The sequence below is a fragment of the Ranitomeya variabilis genome, chromosome 3 (genome assembly GCF_051348905.1).
Source record: "Ranitomeya variabilis isolate aRanVar5 chromosome 3, aRanVar5.hap1, whole genome shotgun sequence".
Classification (NCBI taxonomy): Eukaryota; Metazoa; Chordata; class Amphibia; order Anura; family Dendrobatidae; genus Ranitomeya; species Ranitomeya variabilis.
Window position 1 is genome coordinate 64,417,369 of NC_135234.1, and position 23,019 is coordinate 64,440,387.

At 47.2% G+C, this 23,019-nt stretch overlaps 1 protein-coding gene across 1 annotated transcript in view; it reads left to right on the forward strand.

Moving 5' to 3' along the window:
- Positions 1 to 245: 245 nt before the first annotated feature.
- LOC143817615 (uncharacterized) overlaps positions 246 to 23,019 on the forward strand; it is a 53,088-nt gene continuing 30,314 nt past the window's right edge. Inside the window, exon 1 of the mRNA XM_077299105.1 lies at positions 246 to 615. Within this exon, the coding sequence (XP_077155220.1) occupies positions 246 to 615 (370 nt within the window). The remainder of the gene's footprint in view (positions 616 to 23,019) is intronic.

Consider the following 23,019-nt stretch of genomic DNA (forward strand, 5'->3'; position numbering starts at 1 on the left):
TGAGCTCTTAAATCGTAGAAAAGTTCTTCGTGACATCATTGGCGCTTACCTAAAATATGAGGGCATTCCTCTACCCTCCAAGTTCACAAAGGCTGAAGTTGTCTTGAAAACTCTTACATATTGGAATGATCTAGTGAGTATGAGAGGTTCTTAAAAAAAATGTTTATTGGTCTTTATATTTATGCATAATTTTTACTAAATTAACCTAAGTTAATGGTAAAAATACTAAAATATTGCTTTCTCTGATGTTGCAGGATTCCTGTAAACCTTTTGAAGAAGCTTCAATTCCACTTCCAATATTGCAACGACAGAAAGCTTTGCCTTCCGATGTTTCTCACTCATACTATTCTCATACCTCTAAATCGTCTACGCATACCCCTCTAAAAGATGGCAGCAACACCTCCAATCTTCGAGCTCTGACAAGTTGGGGCTCTGACAATGAGCTGCAGTTCTCATCCACTTTTCCTGGCTTTAAAAATCTGGAGAGGTTCAGGGGGCTGAATCCACAAGAAAGAGTGGGCAGCAGGAGGCTGCTAGAATTGCTGGATACCACAGACTTATTCTGTTTGGCTGGCACGGTCACTGAGAAGAAATCAACAGCACGCACACGGGCAGGTGAGATGCTAGGCAAGTGCCCAGTATACTAATTATTGAGTACAACATAAGGCATAAAGTCATGGCTGAACGTGTTGGCACCCTTGAAATTGTTCCAGAAAATGATGTATTTCTCCCAGAAAATTATTGCAATTACACATGTTTTGTTTGACATATGTTTTTTGCCTATTAGTAAAACAGGAAAAAAAAAACAGGAAAAAAAAGGCAAATTGGAAAAAAATTCACACAAAACCCCCAAAATGGGCCAGATAAAATTGTTGGCACCTTTCCACAATTGTGGGTAAAAAACTTTGTTTCAAGCATGTAATGATAGTTCAAACTCACCTGTAGCAAGTAAAAGTTGTGGGCAATATAAAACTCACACCTGAAACCAGATAAAAAGGGGAGAAGTTGATTCCACATTTGCATTGTGTGTCTATGTGTGCCACACTAAGAATGGAGAACATGAAGAGGAGAAGAGAATTGTCTGAGGACTTGAGAACCAAAATTGTTGAAAAATATCAACAATCTCAAAGTTACAAGTCCATCTCCAAATATTTTGATTTTCCTCGATCCACTGTGCGCAACTTAATCAAGATGTTTACAAACCAAGGCATTAAAGCTAAGGCTACTTTCACACTTGTGTTGTGTGATGGATGTCACAATGCGTTGTTATGTAGAAAAAACGCATCCTGCAAAGTTGCCCGCAGGATGCATTTTTTCTCCATAGACTTACATTAGCGACACATTGAGACGGATTGCCACACGTCGCATCCGTCGTCTGACGGATGCGTCGTGTTTTGGCGGACCGTCGGCACAAAAAAAGTTCCATGTAACTTTTTTTGTGCATCGAGTCCGCCATTTTCGACCGCGCATGCACGGCCAAAACTCCTCCCCGTCCTCCCTGGAACTCACAATGGGCAGCGGATGCGTTGTAAAACTGCATCTGCTGCCTACGTTGTGCTACTTTAACACACTGTCCGTCGGTACCTCGGGCCGACGGACTAGTGTGAAAGTAGCCTAATCTCCGTGGACATGGACGGCAGTGAAAAATTGATGAGAGGTTGTAACGCAGTATAGTTCGGATGGTGGATAAGTTGTGCAACTCAAGTTCCAAAGAAATCCAAAATAGAGCTTTTTGGTAAAGCTCATCATTCTATTTCCCAAAAATGGAATGAGGCTTACAAAATAAAGGACACAGTACCTACAGTCAAATATGGTGGAGGTTCAAAGATGTTTTGGGGTTGTTTTGCTGCCTATGGAACTGGGTGCCTTGACTGTGTGCAAGGCAGCATGATATATGAAAATTATCAAAGGATTTTGAGTGGCTATGTAGTGCCCAGTGTCAGAAACCTGGGTTTGCGTCTTAAGTCATGGGTCTTCCAGAAGGACTTTGACCCAAAACATACTTCAAGAAACACCCAGAAATGGATGGATACAAAGTGCTGGAGAGTTCTGAAGTTATCAGCAATGAGTCTAAATCTAATCATGTCATGTCATTCTGTTATGTAACAGAAAACAGGGAAAAAATTCCAAGTGCGTCGAAATTGCAAAAAAAGTGCAATCCCACACTTGTTTTTTGTTTGGCTTTTTTGCTAGGTTCACTAAATGCTAAAACTGACCTGCCATTATGATTCTCCAGGTCATTACGAGTTCATAGACACCAAACATGTCTAGGTTCTCATTTATCTAAGTGGTAAAAAAAAAATCAAACTTTGCTAAAAAAAACCCCCAAAATTGCGCAATTTTCCGATAACGGTAGCGTCTCCATTTTCCGTGATCTGGAGTAAGGTGAGGGCTTATTTTTTGTGTGCCGAGCTGACATTTTTAATTATACCATCTGTGTGCAGATACGATCTTTTGATCGCCCGTTATTGCATTTTAAAGCAATGTCGCGGCAACCAAAAAAGCATAATTTTGGCGTTTTGATATTTTTTCTCACTACACCATTTAGCGATCAGGTTAATCCTTTTTTTATTGATAGATCGGGCGATTCTGAACGCAGCGATACCAAATATGAGTAGGTTTGATTTTTTTTTGTTGTTGTTTTATTTTGATTGGGAAGGGTGATTTGAACTTTTATAATTTTTTTATTTTTTTATATTTTTAAACACATTTTTTTTTTATTTTGGCATGCTTCAATAGCCTCCATAGGAGGCTAGAAGCATGCACAGCTCGATCGCCTCTGCTACATAGAGGTGAAGCACAGATCACCTATATGCAGCAGAATTACAGGCTTGCTATGAGCGCCAACTACAAGGTGGCGCTCATAGCAATCTTCCATCAACAACCATAGAGTTCTCGAGGAGACCCCTGGTTGTGATGGCAATGCACCGATGACCCCCGATCATGTGACCTGGGTCAGCTGTGCGAGTACTTCCGGCCGCGCAGCCGAGGGCACTTGTTAAAATGCCGCTGTCAGAGTTTGACAGCGGCATTTAACTAGTTAATGGGCACGGGCGGATCACGATTCCCCTCACGCCCTTTGCCCTCACATGTCAGCTGTTGAAAACAGCTGACATGTCACAGCTTCGAGGTGGGCTCACCGCCGGAGCCCATCTCAAAGCGGGGGATACTGCCAGCTGATGTACTATTCCGCCAGCTGGCAGAAAGGGGTTAAACATCTGTGGAAAGATCTTAAAATTGCTGTTGTGAGAAGGCACCCTTCAAATGCGAGATACATGGAACACTTTGCAAAAGAAGAGAGGTCCAAAATTCCAGTTGAGAGGTGTAAAATTGATGGTTATAGGAGACAATTGATTGCAGATATTTATTACAAAGGGTGTGCAATCAAATATTAAGTTAAGGGTTCCAACAATTTTGTCCGGACCATTTTTGGGGTTTTGTGTGAAATGATGTCCAATTTCCCTTTTTTTTCTCATTTTTTTGTGTTGTTCCAATACACACAAAGGAAATAAACATATGTATAACAATGTGTAATTGGAATAATTTTCTTGAAGAAATACTTTTCAAGAACAATTTTAAGGCCATGACTGTATATAGGAGTATACAAGAGTATATAGGTAAAGCAACTCATTGTAAATCTGTATCTCTGCACCTATTTGTCTCTATTTAAAGTTCCGTCTTTATAAATGGAATGTGTTATAACAAAACTACCTATTGTTAGGAAACATTTTTTATGTTTTTTTCATATCACAATCCATACTAAAACAATCAGAAATCATGTAATTTTCACGCTGACCACTAGCCCTAATATTAGACACATACTTCTTGTTCTTTTCAGTAGACATAGACAGGGCCGCCATCAGGGCATGACAGCCATGACTGGCGTATGGGGCCCGGTGAGCAGAGGGGGCCCGCATCGGGCCCCGTCTAATCTGCTCACCGGGCCCCCCCCTGCCGGTGCTGTGGGCCCCCCCCCTGCCGGCGCTGCGGGCCCCCCACCTGCCGGCGCTGCGGGCCCCCCACCTGCCGGCGCTGCGGGCCTGCGGGACACTATTGACGTGCGGGCCCGCCCGTGCCCGCTCGTCAATAGTTAACAGCCGCCGCCAGCCAGTTGGAGGCTGGCAGCTGACTTGAGCGGCCGCAGTGCGCAGTCACCTGCGTGGAGGAAGTGAGGTTCCCCGCCGCAGGAGCATGGCAAGGTAAGAACTCGTTTTTTTTTTTTGAGAGCGGCGATCCCAGGGGGGTGGGGCCCGGGGCAGAACGCTGGACACGCTGGGGCAGAAAGCTGGACACGGGCAGTATGCTGGACACAGGGGCAGAGATACTGGACACAGGGGGCAGAGATGCTGGACACAGGGGGCAGAGATGCTGGACACAGGGGGCAGAGATGCTGGTCACAGTGGGCAGAGATGCTGGACACGGGGCAGAATGCTGGACACAGGGGGCAGAATGCTGGACACAGGGGGCAGAGATGCTGGACACAGGGGCAGAGATGCTGGACACGGGCAGAGATGCTGGACACGGGCAGAGATGCTGGACACAGGGGGCAGAGATGCTGGACACGGGCAGAGATGCTGGACACAGGGGGCAGAGATGCTGGACACAGGGGGCAGAGATGATGGACACAGGGGGCAGAGATGCTGGACACAGGGGGCAGAGATGCTGGACACAGGGGGCAGTATGCTGGACAAGGGGGCAGAGATGCTGGACACAGGGGGCAGAATGCTGGACAAAGGGGCAGTATGCTGGACAAAGGGGCAGGATGCTGGACACGGGGCAGAATGCTGGACACAGGGGGCAGAATGCTGGACACAGGGGCAGAGATGCTGGACACAGGGGCAGAGATGCTGGACACAGGGGCAGAGATGCTGGACATGGGCAGAGATGCTGGACACAGGGGCAGAGATGCTGGACACAAGGGCAGAGATGCTGGACACAGGGGGCAGAGATGCTGGACACAGGGGGCAGAGATGCTGGACACAGGGGCAGAGATGCTGGACACAGGGGGCAGTATGCTGGACAAAGGGGCAGAATGCTGGACACAGGGGGCAGAATGCTGGACAAAGGGGCAGTACGCTGGACAAAGGGGCAGGATGCTGGACACGGGGCAGAATGCTGGACACGGGGGGCAGAATGCTGGACACGGGGGGCAGAATGCTGGACACGGGGCAGTATGCTGGACACAGGGGCAGTATGCTGGACACAGGGGCAGTATGCTGGACACAGGGGCAGTATGCTGGACAAAGGGGCAGTATGCTGGACAAAGGGGCAGAGATGCTAGACACGGGGCAGAATGCTGGACACAGGGGGCAGAATGCTGGACACAGGGGCAGAGATGCTGGACACAGGGGCAGAGATGCTGGACACAGGGGCAGAGATGCTGGACACAGGGGGCAGAGATGCTGGACACAGGGGCAGAGATGCTGGACACAGGGGGCAGTATGCTGGACAAGGGGGCAGAATGCTGGACACAGGGGGCAGAATGCTGGACAAAGGGGCAGTATGCTGGACAAAGGGGCAGGATGCTGGACACGGGGCAGAATGCTGGACACGGGGGGCAGAATGCTGGACACAGGGGGCAGAATGCTGGACACGGGGCAGTATGCTGGACACAGGGGCAGTATGCTGGACAAAGGGGCAGTATGCTGGACACAGGGGCAGAGATGCTGGACACAGGGGCAGAGATGCTGGACACAGGGGCAGAGATGCTGGACACGGGCAGAGATGCTGGACACAGGGGCAGAGATGCTGGACACAGGGGCAGAGATGCTGGACACAGGGGCAGAGATGCTGGACACAGGGGGCAGAGATGCTGGACACAGGGGCAGAGATGCTGGACACAGGGGGCAGAGATGTTGGACACAGGGGGCAGAGATGCTGGACACAGGGGGCAGAGATGCTGGACACGGGGCAGAGATGCTGGACACAGGGGGCAGTATGCTGGACAAGGGGGCAGAATGCTGCACACAGGGGGCAGAATGCTGGACAAAGGGGCAGAGATGCTGGACACGGGGCAGAATGCTGGACACGGGGCAGAATGCTGGACACAGGGGGCAGAATGCTGGACACGGGGCAGAATGCTGGACAAAGGGGCAGTATGCTGGACAAAGGGGCAGAGATGCTGGACACGGGGCAGAATGCTGGACACAGGGGGCAGAATGCTGGACACAGGGGGCAGAATGCTGGACACGGGCAGTATGCTGGACAAAGGGGCAGTATGCTGGACGAAGGGGCAGAGATGCTGGACACGGGGCAGAATGCTGGACAAAGGGGCAGTATGCTGGACACAGGGGGCAGAATGCTGGACAAAGGGGCAGTATGCTGGACAAAGGGGCAGAGATGCTGGACACGGGGCAGAATGCTGGACACAGGGGGCAGAATGCTGGACACGGGCAGTATGCTGGACAAAGGGGCAGTATGCTGGACAAAGGGGCAGAGATGCTGGACACGGGGCAGAATGCTGGACACAGGGGGCAGAATGCTGGACACGGGCAGTATGCTGGACAAAGGGGCAGTATGCTGGATGAAGGGGCAGAGATGCTGGACACGGGGCAGAATGCTGGACAAAGGGGCAGTATGCTGGACAAAGGGGCAGAGATGCTGGACAAAGGGGCAGAGATGCTGGACACGGGGCAGAATGCTGGACAAAGGGGCAGTATGCTGGACAAAGGGGCAGAGATGCTGGACACAGGGGGCAGTATGCTGGACACAGGGGGCAGTATGCTGGACACACGGGGCAGAATGCTGGACACACGGGCAGTATGCTGGACAAAGGGGCAGGATGCTGGACACGGGGCAGAATGCTGGACACAGGGGGCAGAATGCTGGACACAGGGGGCAGAATGCTGGACACAGGGGCAGTATGCTGGACACAGGGGCAGTATGCTGGACAAAGGGGCAGTATGCTGGACAAAGGGGCAGAGATGCTGGACACAGGGGCAGAGATGCTGGACACAGGGGCAGAGATGCTGGACACGGGCAGAGATGCTGGACACAGGGGCAGAGATGCTGGACACAGGGGCAGAGATGCTGGACACAGGGGCTATGAATGATGCTGGACACAGGGGCTATGAATGATGCTGGACACAGGGGCTATGAATGATGCTGGACACAGGGGCTATGAATGATGCTGGACACGGGCTATGAATGATGCTGGACACGGGCTATGAATGATGCTGGACACAGGGGCTATGAATGATGCTGGACACAGGGGCAGAATGGAGATATGGGGTATGATGAAAGACATGGGGGCATGACTGGAGACAGATGGGGAAGGATTGGAGACACAGGAGGCATGATTGGAGACACTGGGGGCAGAATTGGAGACAGATTGTGCAGGATCATGGGGCAGGATGGATACGATGGAGACAGATGGGGCAGGATGGGGAGATCATATGGGGCAGGATGGATACTCATGAGGACAGGATGGGAGAACATATGGCTGACGCCAGGAATGAGACACACGGGGGCCAGGATGGGGAATATTATTACCATAGGGACTAATTAAGGGATATTATTACTGCAGTGATGTATTTATTTTTTGAGGACACTGTTTTAAATGAGGGGGCGGTCCTGTTACTGTGTAGAGTGACACTATGTCGCCTCTTTTTCTTTATGCGGTGTAATGTAGAAGTTGGGAAAAATTAAGTAATGTGTTCTACAAGCGGAGCTCGAGATAACTGTGTTATTTCCTGCAGAAACGAGTCCTGGCTGGAAGACATGATGGCGGTCTGTGCTGGATGAAAGATGAAGGACTTCACCTAGAGACGTCACTGGTAAGTCAGTGTTACCTATACACTGACACTATACACTGTATACTATATACAGAGCTCCTGTGTATAATTTCACTAGTGATCACTGTATTATCTGTACGCAGACACTGCATACTAAGTACAGATCTCCTGTGTATAATGGCACTTATTGTGATAGTGTGGTGCTTTTTTTTTATTACTGATCAGAATTGTAGTATTCAGTAACTATGTGGTGGTAATATGTGGTCTGGACATGGTGTTGCGGTATTTGTTCCTTGTATGTGATATTATTCGATCACTGTGGTGGTAATATGCGGTCTGGTCATGGTGTAGCGGTATTTGTCCCTTGTATGTGATATTATTCGATCACTGTGGTGGTAATATGTCATCTGGTCATGGTGTAGCGGTATTTGTTCTTTTTATGTGATATTATTGGTCTTTTTAAAAATTGAAAAATAAATAAAAATATACCTAAATTGTATTGCATATTTTAACAAATATTTAATAGGTTACAGCAGAGTAGGGCCTCACCAAAAGAGTCTACCGTGTTATGGTGGCAGCTTACAAAATCTTTTGGCCAAAACAAAAGCTGCCGGCTATATGTGTGATCTGGTGATGGGAACTGTTAGGGTATGTGTCCACGTTAAGTAAACGCTGCGTGTTTGACGCTGCGTGGGGCCACGGCGTCAAACACGCAGCGTCCAGATGTTCCAGCATAGTGAAGGGTAGGGTTGAGCGAAACGGGTCGATCATTTTCAAAAGTCGCCGACTTTTGGCTAAGTCGGCGTCTCATGAAACCCGATCCGACCCCTGTGCTTGTCGGCCATGCGGTACGCGACTTTCGCGCCAAAGTCGCGTTTCAATGACGCGAAAAGCGCCATTTCTCAGCCAATGAAGGTGAACGCAGAGTGTGGGCAGCGTGATGACATAGATCCTGGTCCCCACCATCTTAGAGAAGGGCATTGCAGTGATTGGCTTGCTGTCTGCGGCGTCACAGGGGCTATAAAGGGGCGTTCCCGCCGACCGCCATCTTACTGCTGCTGATCTGAGCTTAGGGAGAGGTTGCTGCCGCTTCGTCAGAAGCAGGGAGAGCGTTAGGCAGGGTCCACTAACCACCAAACCGCTTGTGCTGTAGCGATTTCCACTGTCCAACACCACCTTCGGTGTGCAGGAACAGTGGAAGCTATTTTTTTTTTCCCCAGCGTTGTAGCTCATTGGGCTGCCCTAGAAGGCTCCGTGATAGCTGTATTGCTGTGTGTACGCCACTGTGCAAACCAACTGCTTTTTTCAAAGCACATATCCTCTTGTTCCTTTCTGCACAGCTATCTTTTTTGTTTGTCCACACTTTTTATTTAATTTGTGCATCAGTCCACTCCTATTGCTGCCTGCCATACCTGGCTTAGATTACTGCAGGGAGATAGTAATTGTAGGACAGTCCCTGTTTTTTTTTTTTTTTGTGGGAGATTAAGATTGGCATTTCTGCTACAGTGCCATCCCTGTGTGTGCCATCTCTCACTGAGTGGGCCATAGAAAGCCTATTTATTTTTTCCGTGATTTGTGTTCTAAATTCTACCTCAACACAAAAACACTACATCAATCAGTGGTAGAAAAATATTGGCCTCAGTCAGGGCTTGTGTGCCACTGCTGTGTGTGCTATCTCTCATTCAGTGGGCTATAGAAAGCCTATTTATTTATTTATTTTTTTTCTTATTATTTGGTTTCTAAAGTCTCCCTGAAAAAAAAAAAAAAAAAAAAAACAGTGGGAGAGTAATATTGCCCTTTCAGCTTGTGTGCCAGTCTTGACTCCTGGGTGTGCCACCTCTCTCTCATTCAGTGGGCCATAGAAAGCCTATTTATTTTTTTGGTTTTTTTAATATTATTTGGTTTCTAAAGTCTCCCTGAAAATAAAAAAAAAAAACTTAAAAAAAACAGTGGGAGAGTAATATTGCCCTTTCAGCTTGTGTGCCAGTCTTGACTCCTGGGTGTGCCACCTCTCTCTCATTCAGTGGGCCATAGAAAGCCTATTTATTTTTTTGGTTTTTTTAATATTATTTGGTTTCTAAAGTCTCCCTGAAAATAAAAAAAAAAAACTTTAAAAAACAGTGGGAGAGTAATATTGCCCTTTCAGCTTGTGCGCCAGTCTTGACTCCTGGGTGTGCCACCTCTCTCATTCAGTGGGCCATAGAAAGCCTATTTATTTTTTTTTTTTAAATATTATTGGGTTTCTAAAGTCTCCCTTAAAAAACAAAAAATACATAAAAAAACAGTGGGAGAGTAATATTGCCCTTTCAGCTTGTGTGCCAGTCTTGACTCCTGGGTGTGCCACCTCTCTCATTCAGTGGGCCATAGAAAGCATTTTTTTTTTTCCTTGATTTGTGTTCTAAAATCTACCTCAACACAAAAACACTACATCAATCAGTGGTAGAAAAATATTGGCCTCAGTCAGGGCTTGTGTGCCACTGCTGTGTGTGCTATCTCTCATTCAGTGGGCTATAGAAAGCCTATTTATTTATTTATTTTTTTTCTTATTATTTGGTTTCTAAAGTCTCCCTGAAAAAAAAAAAAAAAAAAAAAACAGTGGGAGAGTAATATTGCCCTTTCAGCTTGTGTGCCAGTCTTGACTCCTGGGTGTGCCACCTCTCTCTCATTCAGTGGGCCATAGAAAGCCTATTTATTTTTTTGGTTTTTTTAATATTATTTGGTTTCTAAAGTCTCCCTGAAAATAATAAAAAAAAAAACTTAAAAAAACAGTGGGAGAGTAATATTGCCCTTTCAGCTTGTGTGCCAGTCTTGACTCCTGGGTGTGCCACCTCTCTCATTCAGTGGGCCATAGAAAGCCTATTTATTTTTTTTTTAAAATATTATTGGGTTTCTAAAGTCTCCCTTAAAAAACAAAAAATACATAAAAAAACAGTGGGAGAGTAATATTGCCCTTTCAGCTTGTGTGCCAGTCTTGACTCCTGGGTGTGCCACCTCTCTCATTCAGTGGGCCATAGAAAGCATTTTTTTTTTCCTTGATTTGTGTTCTAAAATCTACCTCAACACAAAAACACTACATCAATCAGTGGTAGAAAAATATTGGCCTCAGTCAGGGCTTGTGTGCCACTGCTGTGTGTGCTATCTCTCATTCAGTGGGCTATAGAAAGCCTATTTATTTATTTATTTTTTTTCTTATTATTTGGTTTCTAAAGTCTCCCTGAAAAAAAAAAAAAAAAAAAAAAAACAGTGGGAGAGTAATATTGCCCTTTCAGCTTGTGTGCCAGTCTTGACTCCTGGGTGTGCCACCTCTCTCTCATTCAGTGGGCCATAGAAAGCCTATTTATTTTTTTTGGTTTTTTTAATATTATTTGGTTTCTAAAGTCTCCCTGAAAATAAAAAAAAAAAAACTTAAAAAAACAGTGGGAGAGTAATATTGCCCTTTCAGCTTGTGTGCCAGTCTTGACTCCTGGGTGTGCCACCTCTCTCATTCAGTGGGCCATAGAAAGCCTATTTATTTTTTTGGTTTTTTTAATATTATTTGGTTTCTAAAGTCTCCCTGAAAAAAATAAATAAATAAATTAGGTGGGAGATTAATATTGACATTAGTGCTTGAGTGACAGTCCTGCGTGTGTGTCATCTCTGTGATTTTGTGCCACAGAAAACAGAGTGTGTAACATTGTGCCTGATTTTCCTTGTGGTCTCACCAACCTGTTAAGGGATATTGAAATCATACTGAAGTTATAGCTCACCGTGTAAGTTGTTTGACAGCAACAAATAAAGTTACTTTGGTTAAGATTTTAAAACAATGAGGAAGTCTGGTGCAAGAGGTCGTCGTGGGCGTTCATTGTCAGCTGGTAATGATGGTAGTGGTAGTGGAGCATCAGGTGGTCGTGGGGATAAAAATATTCCACCTAAGTCTGGAGCTGTGGAGCCAGTTTCGTCGTCAGGCTACACAAGGCCTCGAACGCTCTCTTTTCTGGGAGTAGGAAAACCGCTTTTAAAGGCGGAGCAGCAACAGCACGTTTTGGCTTACATTGCAGACTCAGCCTCTAGCTCTTTTGCCTCCTCTTCCGAAACTGGTAAATGTAAAAGCAGCGCGTCGCTTGTGGATGTTCACGGTCAGGGACAAGTCGCTTCCTTGTCCTCCTCAGCAAAAACTACAACAAGAGAGAAGGATGCAGCAGGCGACACAACGGGTCACTCCATGGAGCTCTTTACACATACCGTCCCTGGCTTAGAAAGTGAAACATTTAACAGGCCATGCCCATTACAAGTATATTCTGACATGGAGTGCACTGATGCACAGCCACAGCCAGAGTACTATGCTGCTCCTTTGACTCAGACCACCACATTGCCCTCTCAGGGTACAGATCCACAATCAGACCCTGATGAGACTATGTTGCCCCGCCACGAACGCTATACCACCGACCGACACAGTGACACAGACGAAGTTGCACACGAGCTCGAAGAGGAGGTAATAGATGACCCAGTTATTGACCCCGATTGGCAGCCATTGGGGGAACAGGGTGCAGGCGGCAGTAGTTCAGAAGCGGAGGTGGAGGAGGGGCCGCAGCAGGCATCAACATCGCAACAGGTTCCATCTGCCGGGCCCGTATCTGGCCCAAAACGCGTGTCAAAGCCAAAACCTGCAACAGGTTCCATCTGCCGGGCCCGTATCTGGCCCAAAACGCGTGTCAAAGCCAAAACCTGTTGGAGGACAGCGTGGCCATCCGGTTAAAGCTCAGTCTGCAATCCCTGAAAAGGGATCCGAGTCTAGGAAGAGTGCAGTCTGGCATTTTTTTAAACAACATCCAACTGATCAGCGCAAAGTCATCTGTCAAAAATGTTCAACTAGCTTAAGCAGAGGTCAGAATCTGAAAAGTCTAAATACTAGTTGCATGCATAGACACTTAACCACCATGCATTTTCAAGCCTGGACTAACTACCAAACGTCCCTTAAGGTTGTAGCACCCTCGGCCAATGAAGCTAGTCAGCAACGCAACATCCCTTCCGTCACTGTAAGGCCACCATTTTCCGCACCACCGGCAGTATCTGTGCAGGTTTCTTTGCCAGCCAAAAGCAGTCAGGGTCAGGGAACCACCAGTTTTGTAGGAGGAAATATTGCATCTAGGGCACCGGCGGAAACAATACCGTCTCCAACCGTCTCTCAGTCTGCCATGTACACCGGCACACCCGAAAGTTCCACGATCTCCAGCTCTCCAGTCCAGCTCACCCTACATGAGACTCTGGTTAGAAAAAGGAAGTACTTATCCTCGCATCCGCGTACACAGGGTTTTAACGCCCACATAGCTAGACTAATCTCGTTAGAGATGATGCCCTACCGGTTAGTTGAAAGCGAAGCTTTCAAAGCCCTGATGGAGTACGCTGAACCACGATACGAGCTACCCAGTCGACACTTTTTTTCCAGAAAAGCCATCCCAGCCCTGCACCAGCATGTTAAACAGCGCATCGTCCATGCACTCAGGCAATCTGTGAGTACAAAGGTGCACCTGACTACAGATGCATGGACCAGTAGGCATGGCCAGGGACGTTATGTGTCCATCACGGCTGTTGTGAAATTGGATTTTGGGCTCCCCCGGTGGCCACTGGTGGAATTGAACTTGTGTGCATCATCCCCTCTGTTCACCTGTTCCCATCAGGATGTGGGAGTCGCTATTTAACCTTGCTCCTCTGTCACTTCCATGCCGGTCAACATTGTAATCAGAAGCCTTTCTGTGCATGTTCCTGCTACCAGACAACTTCCAGCTAAGTCGGACTTTTGTCCTTGTTTGTTTTTTGCATTTTGTTCCAGTTCACAGCTGCAGTTTCGTTTCTGTGTCTGGAAAGCTCTTGTGATCTGAAATTGCCACTCTGATGTTATGAGTTAATACTAGAGTCTTAAAGTAATTTCAGGATGGTGTATTGATAGGGTTTTCAGCTGACCATGAAAGTACCCTTTCTGTCTTCCTGCTATCTAGTAAGCGGACCTCGATTTTGCTAAACCTATTTTCATACTACGTTTGTCATTTTCATCTTAAATCACCGCCAATATATGTGGGGGCCTCTGTCTGCCTTTCGGGGAAATTTCTCTAGAGGTGAGCCAGGACTATATTTTCCTCTGCCAGGATTAGTTAGTCCTCCGGCCGGCGCTGGGCGTCTAGGGATAAAACGCAGGCTACGCTACCCGGCTACTGTTAGTTGTGCGGCAGGTTTAGTTCATGGTCAGTTTAAGTTTCCATCCTTCCAAGAGCTAGTTCCTATGTATGCTGGGCTATGTTCTCTTGCCATTGAGAACCATAACAGTTTGACCGGACACAAAAAAGGGTTAAATTAATTGGCAGAGAAAGGAGAGAAAAAAGAAGTCTGCTGAAAATTTTTTTTTTTTTTTTTCCTTCAGTTCTGAGTGTGCTTTCAATTGAATCACTTGCTAGTCTGCCTATATTGCAGCCTTCCTCTCTCTCTCTCCTTCTAATCCTGGAATGGCTCTGTGTTCACCTGTTTAAAATGGATATTCAGAGTTTAGCTGCAGGTTTGAATAATCTCACCACGAAAGTTCAAAATTTACAAGATTTTGTTGTTCATGTTCCTATATCTGAACCTAGAATTCCTTTGCCTGAATTTTTCTCAGGGAATAGATATTGCTTTCAAAATTTCAAAAATAATTGCAAGTTGTTTTTGTCCCTGAAATCTCGCTCTGCTGGAGATCCTGCTCAGCAGGTCAGGATTGTGATTTCCTTGCTCCGGGGCGACCCTCAAGATTGGGCTTTTGCATTGGCTCCAGGGGATCCTGCGTTGCTCAATGTGGATGCGTTTTTTCTGGCCTTGGGGTTGCTTTATGAGGAACCTCATTTAGAGCTTCTGGCGGAAAAGGCCTTGATGTCCCTATCTCAGGGGCAAGATGAAGTTGAAATATACTGCCAAAAATTCCGTAAATGGTCTGTGCTTACTCAGTGGAATGAGTGCGCCCTGGCGGCGAATTTCAGAGAGGGTCTCTCTGATGCCGTTAAGGATGTTATGGTGGGGTTCCCTGTGCCTGCGGGTCTGAATGAGTCCATGACAATGGCTATCCAGATCGATAGACGTCTGCGGGAGCGCAAACCTGTGCACCATTTGGCGGTGTCTACTGAGAAGACGCCAGAGAATATGCAATGTGATAGAATTCTGTCCAGAAGCGAACGGCAGAATTTTAGACGAAAAAATGGGTTGTGCTTTTATTGTGGTGATTCAACTCATGTTATATCAGCATGCTCTAAGCGTACTAAGAAGCTTGATAAGTCAGTTTCAATTGGCACTTTTCAGTCTAAGTTTATTCTATCTGTGACCCTGATTTGTTCTTTATCATCTATTACCGCGGATGCCTATGTCGACTCTGGCGCCGCTTTGAGTCTTATGGATTGGTCCTTTGCCAAACGCTGTGGGTATGATTTAGAGCCTCTTGAAACTCCTATACCTCTGAAGGGGATTGACTCCACCCCATTGGCTAGTAATAAACCACAATACTGGACACAAGTAACTATGCGAATTAATCCGGATCATCAGGAGATTATTCGCTTTCTTGTGCTGTATAATCTACATGATGTGTTGGTGCTTGGATTGCCATGGCTGCAATCTCATAACCCAGTCCTCGACTGGAACGCTATGTCTGTGTTAAGCTGGGGATGTAAGGGGATGCATGGGGACGTACCTTTGGTTTCCATTTCGTCATCTATTCCCTCTGAGATTCCTGAATTCTTGTCTGACTATCGTGACGTTTTTGAAGAACCTAAGCTTGGTTCATTACCTCCGCACCGGGAGTGCGATTGTGCCATAGATTTGATTCCGGGTGGTAAATACCCTAAGGGTCGTTTATTTAATCTGTCTGTGCCTGAACATGCTGCTATGCGAGAATATATAAAGGAGTCCTTGGAAAAGGGACATATTCGTCCTTCGTCATCTCCCTTAGGAGCCGGTTTTTTCTTTGTGTCTAAGAAAGACGGCTCTTTGAGGCCGTGTATTGATTATCGGCTTTTGAATAAAATCACGGTTAAATATCAATATCCGTTGCCACTGCTGACTGATTTGTTTGCTCGCATAAAGGGGGCCAAGTGGTTCTCTAAGATAGATCTCCGTGGGGCGTATAATTTGGTGCGAATTAAGCAGGGGGATGAGTGGAAAACCGCATTTAATACGCCCGAGGGCCACTTTGAGTATTTGGTGATGCCTTTTGGCCTTTCAAATGCCCCTTCAGTCTTTCAGTCCTTTATGCATGACATTTTCCGTGATTATTTGGATAAATTTATGATCGTGTATCTGGATGATATTCTGATTTTTTCGGATGACTGGGACTCTCATGTCCAGCAGGTCAGGAGGGTTTTTCAGGTTTTGCGGTCTAATTCCTTGTGTGTGAAGGGTTCTAAGTGCGTTTTTGGGGTTCAAAAGATTTCCTTCTTGGGATACATTTTTTCCCCCTCTTCCATCGAGATGGATCCTGTCAAGGTTCGGGCTATTTGTGATTGGACGCAACCCTCTTCTCTTAAGAGTCTTCAGAAATTTTTGGGCTTTGCTAACTTTTATCGTCGATTTATTGCTGGTTTTTCTGATGTTGTTAAACCATTGACTGATTTGACTAAGAAGGGTGCTGATGTTGCTGATTGGTCCCCTGCTGCTGTGGAGGCCTTTCGGGAGCTTAAGCGCCGCTTTTCTTCCGCCCCTGTGTTGCGTCAGCCTGATGTTGCTCTTCCTTTTCAGGTTGAGGTCGACGCTTCTGAAATCGGAGCTGGGGCGGTTTTGTCGCAAAGAAGTTCCGACTGCTCCGTGATGAAACCTTGTGCTTTTTTTTCTCGTAAATTTTCGCCCGCCGAGCGGAATTATGATATTGGGAATCGGGAGCTTTTGGCCATGAAGTGGGCTTTTGAGGAGTGGCGTCATTGGCTTGAGGGGGCTAGACATCAGGTGGTGGTATTGACCGACCACAAGAATTTGATTTATCTTGAGTCCGCCAGACGCCTGAATCCTAGACAGGCGCGCTGGTCGTTGTTTTTCTCTCGGTTTAATTTTGTGGTGTCATACCTACCGGGTTCTAAGAATGTTAAGGCGGATGCCCTTTCTAGGAGTTTTGAGCCTGACTCCCCTGGTAATTCTGAACCTACAGGTATCCTTAAGGATGGAGTGATATTGTCTGCCGTTTCTCCAGACCTGCGGCGGGCCTTGCAGGATTTTCAGGCGGATAGACCTGATCGTTGCCCACCTGGTAGACTGTTTGTTCCTGATGATTGGACCAGTAAAGTCATTTCTGAGGTTCATTCTTCTGCGTTGGCAGGTCATCCTGGAATCTTTGGTACCAGGGATTTGGTGGCAAGGTCCTTCTGGTGGCCTTCCCTGTCACGAGATGTACGAGGCTTTGTGCAGTCTTGTGACGTTTGTGCTCGGGCCAAGCCTTGTTGTTCTCGGGCTAGTGGATTGTTGTTGCCCTTGCCTATCCCGAAGAGGCCTTGGACGCACATCTCGATGGATTTTATTTCGGATCTTCCTGTTTCTCAGAAGATGTCTGTCATCTGGGTGGTGTGTGACCGTTTCTCTAAGATGGTCCATTTGGTTCCCCTGCCTAAGTTGCCTTCTTCTTCCGAGTTGGTTCCTCTGTTTTTTCAAAATGTGGTTCGTTTGCATGGTATTCCGGAGAATATCGTTTCTGACAGAGGAACCCAATTCGTGTCTAGATTTTGGCGGGCATTCTGTGCTAGGATGGGCATAGATTTGTCTTTCTCGTCTGCTTTCCATCCTCAGACTAATGGCCAGACCGAGCGGACGAATCAGACTTTGGAGACATATTTGAGGTGTTTTGTGTCTGCAGATCAGGATGATTGGGTTGCTTTTTTGCCTTTAGCGGAGTTTGCCCTCAATAATCGGGCCAGCTCTGCCACCTTGGTGTCTCCTTTTTTCTGTAATTCGGGGTTTCATCCTCGATTTTCCTCCGGTCAGGTGGAATCTTCGGATTGTCCTGGAGTGGATGCTGTGGTGGAGAGGTTGCATCAGATTTGGGGGCAGGTGGTGGACAATTTGAAGTTGTCCCAGGAGAAGACTCAGCTTTTTGCCAACCGCCGGCGTCGGGTTGGTCCTCGGCTTTGTGTCGGGGACTTGGTGTGGTTGTCTTCTCGTTTTGTCCCTATGAGGGTTTCTTCTCCTAAGTTTAAGCCTCGGTTCATCGGCCCGTACAAGATATTGGAGATTCTTAACCCTGTGTCCTTCCGTTTGGACCTCCCTGCATCTTTTTCTATTCATAATGTTTTTCATCGGTCATTGTTGCGCAGGTATGAGGTACCGGTTGTGCCTTCCGTTGAGCCTCCTGCTCCGGTGTTGGTTGAGGGCGAGTTGGAGTACGTTGTGGAAAAAATCTTGGACTCCCGTGTTTCCAGACGGAAACTCCAGTATCTGGTCAAATGGAAGGGATACGGTCAGGAGGATAATTCTTGGGTGACTGCCTCTGATGTTCATGCCTCCGATCTGGTCCGTGCCTTTCATAGGGCTCATCCTGATCGCCCTGGTGGTTCTGGTGAGGGTTCGGTGCCCCCTCCTTGAGGGGGGGGTACTGTTGTGAAATTGGATTTTGGGCTCCCCCAGTGGCCACTGGTGGAATTGAACTTGTGTGCATCATCCCCTCTGTTCACCTGTTCCCATCAGGATGTGGGAGTCGCTATTTAACCTTGCTCCTCTGTCACTTCCATGCCGGTCAACATTGTAATCAGAAGCCTTTCTGTGCATGTTCCTGCTACCAGACAACTTCCAGCTAAGTCGGACTTTTGTCCTTGTTTGTTTTTTGCATTTTGTTCCAGTTCACAGCTGCAGTTTCGTTTCTGTGTCTGGAAAGCTCTTGTGATCTGAAATTGCCACTCTGATGTTATGAGTTAATACTAGAGTCTTAAAGTAATTTCAGGATGGTGTATTGATAGGGTTTTCAGCTGACCATGAAAGTACCCTTTCTGTCTTCCTGCTATCTAGTAAGCGGACCTCGATTTTGCTAAACCTATTTTCATACTACGTTTGTCATTTTCATCTTAAATCACCGCCAATATATGTGGGGGCCTCTGTCTGCCTTTCGGGGAAATTTCTCTAGAGGTGAGCCAGGACTATATTTTCCTCTGCCAGGATTAGTTAGTCCTCCGGCCGGCGCTGGGCGTCTAGGGATAAAACGCAGGCTACGCTACCCGGCTACTGTTAGTTGTGCGGCAGGTTTAGTTCATGGTCAGTTTAAGTTTCCATCCTTCCAAGAGCTAGTTCCTATGTATGCTGGGCTATGTTCTCTTGCCATTGAGAACCATAACACACGGCACACTGGGTGAATGTGGTGGATGCAGGGTCCACAGGCGACATCAATTTAGGGACAGTTGTGCCTAGCCCACGGTCTAGGAAACAGTTGGCTGTAGGCGTTCGCACCCCCTCCTCCTCCTCCTCCTCGTCCTCCTGCAGAAGCTACAGCTCTTCCACAGAACGCAGTCTGCCAACCACTCCATCGGCAGATGACACTGTTGCACACCAGTTGTCCCATTATGGGCCAGCTACTGCCAAGCGTCAGCAGGCTGTATTGGCTATGAAGTGTTTGGGCGACAACAGACACACCGCGGAAGTTCTATCCGAGTTCTTGCAACAAGAAACGCAGTCGTGGCTGGGCACAGTAGATCTTGAGGCAGGCAAGGTAGTGAGTGATAACGGAAGGAATTTCATGGCTGCCATCTCCCTTTCCCAACTGAAACACATTCCTTGCCTGGCTCACACCTTAAACCTGGTGGTGCAGTGCTTATTGAAAACTTATCCTGGGTTCTCTGACCTGCTCCTCAAAGTGCGTGCACTTTGCTCACATATCCGACGTTCGCCTGTACACGCCAGCCGTATGCAGACCTATCAGCGGTCTTTGAACCTTCCCCAGCATCGCCTAATCATAGACGTTGCAACAAGGTGGAACTCAACACTGCACATGCTTCAGAGACTGTGCGAACAGAGGCGTGCTGTTATTTATTTGTGGGAGGATACACGGGCAGGCAGTAGGATGGCAGACATGGAGTTGTCAGGTGTGCAGTGGTCTAAGATACAAGACATGTGTCAAGTCCTTCAGTGTTTTGAGGAATGCACATGGCTGGTTAGTGCAGACAACGCCGTAATAAGCATGAGCATCCCCCTAATGCGTCTGCTGATGCAAAGTTTGACGCACATAAAGGAGCAGGCGTCTGCACCAGAGGAAGAGGAAAGCCTTGATGACAGTCAGCCATTGTCTGGTCAGGGCAGTGTACAGGACGAGGTAGCGGGCGAAGAGGAGGTGGAGGACGAGGAGGATGATGGGGATGAGTATATTTTTAATGCCGAACCTTTCCCGGGGGCACAGGAAATTGGTTGCGTGTCACGGCCGGGTTCTGGTTTTTTGAGGGACACAAGTGACGTAGATTTGCCTGCAACTGCCCCTCAACCAATCACAACCGGAGATTTGACAACTGGAACTTTGGCCCACATGGCGGATTATGCCTTACGTATCCTAAAAAGGGACACACGCATTACGAAAATGATGAACGATGACGATTACTGGTTGGCCTGCCTCCTTGATCCACGCTATAAAGGCAAATTGCAAAATATTATGCCACATGAGAACTTGGAACTAATATTAGCAACCAAACAATCAACTCTTGTTGACCGTTTGCTTCAGGCATTCCCAGCACACAGCGCACGTGATCGTTCTCACACGAGCTCCAGGGGGCAGCAGACTAGGAGTGTTAGGGGTGCACACATCAGAAGTGGCGTTGGACAGAGGGGTTTTCTGACCAGGTTGTGGAGTGATTTTGCTATGACCGCAGACAGGACAGGTACTGCTGCATCAATTGAAAGTGACAGGAGACAACATTTGTCCAGTATGGTTACTAACTATTTTTCATCCCTTATCGATGTTCTCCCTCAACCGTCATTCCCATTTGATTACTGGGCCTCCAAATTAGACACCTGGCCAGAATTGGCAGAATATGCATTGCAGGAGCTTGCTTGCCCGGCAGCAAGTGTCCTATCAGAAAGAGTATTCAGTGCTGCAGGTTCAATATTAACCGAAAAAAGGACTCGTCTGGCTACCCAAAATGTTGACGATCTAACATTCATTAAAATGAACCACAACTGGATTTCGAAATCTTTTGCCCCACCTTGCCCGGCCGACACCTAGCTTTCCTATGAAAAGCTCTTGCCTGTAAATTACTTTTCTAATGTCTAATTTGCTGCAGCTGATTGTACAGCATACGACATGTTTACACCTCCCTAAATGGCAAAACTCCCCACACGGGGCCGTGGTATCGCGACTTGGCGCAAGCACCCGTGAGACTGCTGTTTGTCTGAAGAGGTGGGTGTGCTCGCTTTTGGTTGACGGCATTGCTACTGGGTCCCTCATAGTACAATGTAGTGTCTCTGGCGGTGGTGGTGCGCACCCAACGTCAGACACACCGTTGTAACATGAGGGGCCCTGGGGCGGTCCCGCCAGCCTCAAGAGAGTTCCCCCCTACCCCAGCTCAAAATGTGCTCTACCACGTGCAAAATTATGTCGCACAGCTCCACCAATCTTTAGTCTATTCGCTGACATCATTCAATGTCTGGCACTGACAATACAAATTTGTAGACATCTATGATGCAACTTAAAGTAGTCTGTGTCTGTGTCCTATATTGGCACCATTAAATAGTTACTGCCAAATTACTATGTCAGAAACTCAGTAGATGAGCCCACCCCTGTACCTAAGTATGCCACCTTTTTTTTTGTTTTGGTTGTTTTGCGAGACATTAACATCTATTTATATTTTGGGAGTACTGGGACAGACACTCCTTGCACTACTCCTCCACTCACCACCAAGCTGCCTGTGTATCCATGTAACCGCTGTAAAGCTGCCATGAGCCTATTGTTTGTTATTTTAGGCCTTTGATAGCCTGTCTGCGGTCCCTACTTTAAATACTCCTCCACTCATCACCAGCTGCCTGCCCGTGTATCCATGTAACCGCTGTAAAGCTGCCATGAGCCTATTGTTTGTTATTTTAGGCCTTTGATAGCCTATCTGCGGTCCCTACTTTAAATACTCCTCCACTCATCACCAGCTGCCTGCCCGTGTATCCATGTAACCGCTGTAAAGCTGCCATGAGCCTATTGTTTGTTATTTTAGGCCTTTGATAGCCTGTCTGCGGTCCCTACTTTAAATACTCCTCCACTCACCACCAAGCTGCCTGTGTATCCATGTAACCGCTGTAAAGCTGCCATGAGCCTATTGTTTGTTATTTTAGGCCTTTGATAGCCTGTCTGCGGTCCCTACTTTAAATACTCCTCCACTCACCACCAAGCTGCCTGTGTATCCATGTAACCGCTGTAAAGCTGCCATGAGCCTATTGTTTGTTATTTTAGGCCTTTGATAGCCTGTCTGCGGTCCCTACTTTAAATACTCCTCCACTGACCACCAAGCTGCCTGCCCGTGTATCCATGTAACCGCTGTAAAACTGCCATGAGCCTATTGTTTGTTATTTTAGGCCTTTGATAGCCTGTCTGCGGTCCCTACTTTAAATACTCCTCCACTCACCACCAAGCTGCCTGTGTATCCATGTAACCGCTGTAAAGCTGCCATGAGCCTATTGTTTGTTATTTTAGGCCTTTGATAGCCTGTCTGCGGTCCCTACTTTAAATACTCCTCCACTCACCACCAAGCTGCCCGTGTATCCATGTAACCGCTGTAAAGCTGCCATGAGCCTATTGTTTGTTATTTTAGGCCTTTGATAGCCTGTCTGCGGTCCCTACTTTAAATACTCCTCCACTCACCACCAAGCTGCCTGTGTATCCATGTAACCGCTGTAAAGCTGCCATGAGCCTATTGTTTGTTATTTTAGGCCTTTGATAGCCTGTCTGCGGTCCCTACTTTAAATACTCCTCCACTGACCACCAAGCTGCCTGCCCGTTTATCCATGTAACCGCTGTAAAACTGCCATGAGCCTATTGTTTGTTATTTTAGGCCTTTGATAGCCTGTCTGCGGTCCCTACTTTAAATACTCCTCCACTCACCACCAAGCTGCCTGTGTATCCATGTAACCGCTGTAAAGCTGCCATGAGCCTATTGTTTGTTATTTTAGGCCTTTGATAGCCTGTCTGCGGTCCCTACTTTAAATACTCCTCCACTCACCACCAAGCTGCCCGTGTATCCATGTAACCGCTGTAAAGCTGCCATGAGCCTATTGTTTGTTATTTTAGGCCTTTGATAGCCTGTCTGCGGTCCCTACTTTAAATACTCCTCCACTCACCACCAAGCTGCCTGTGTATCCA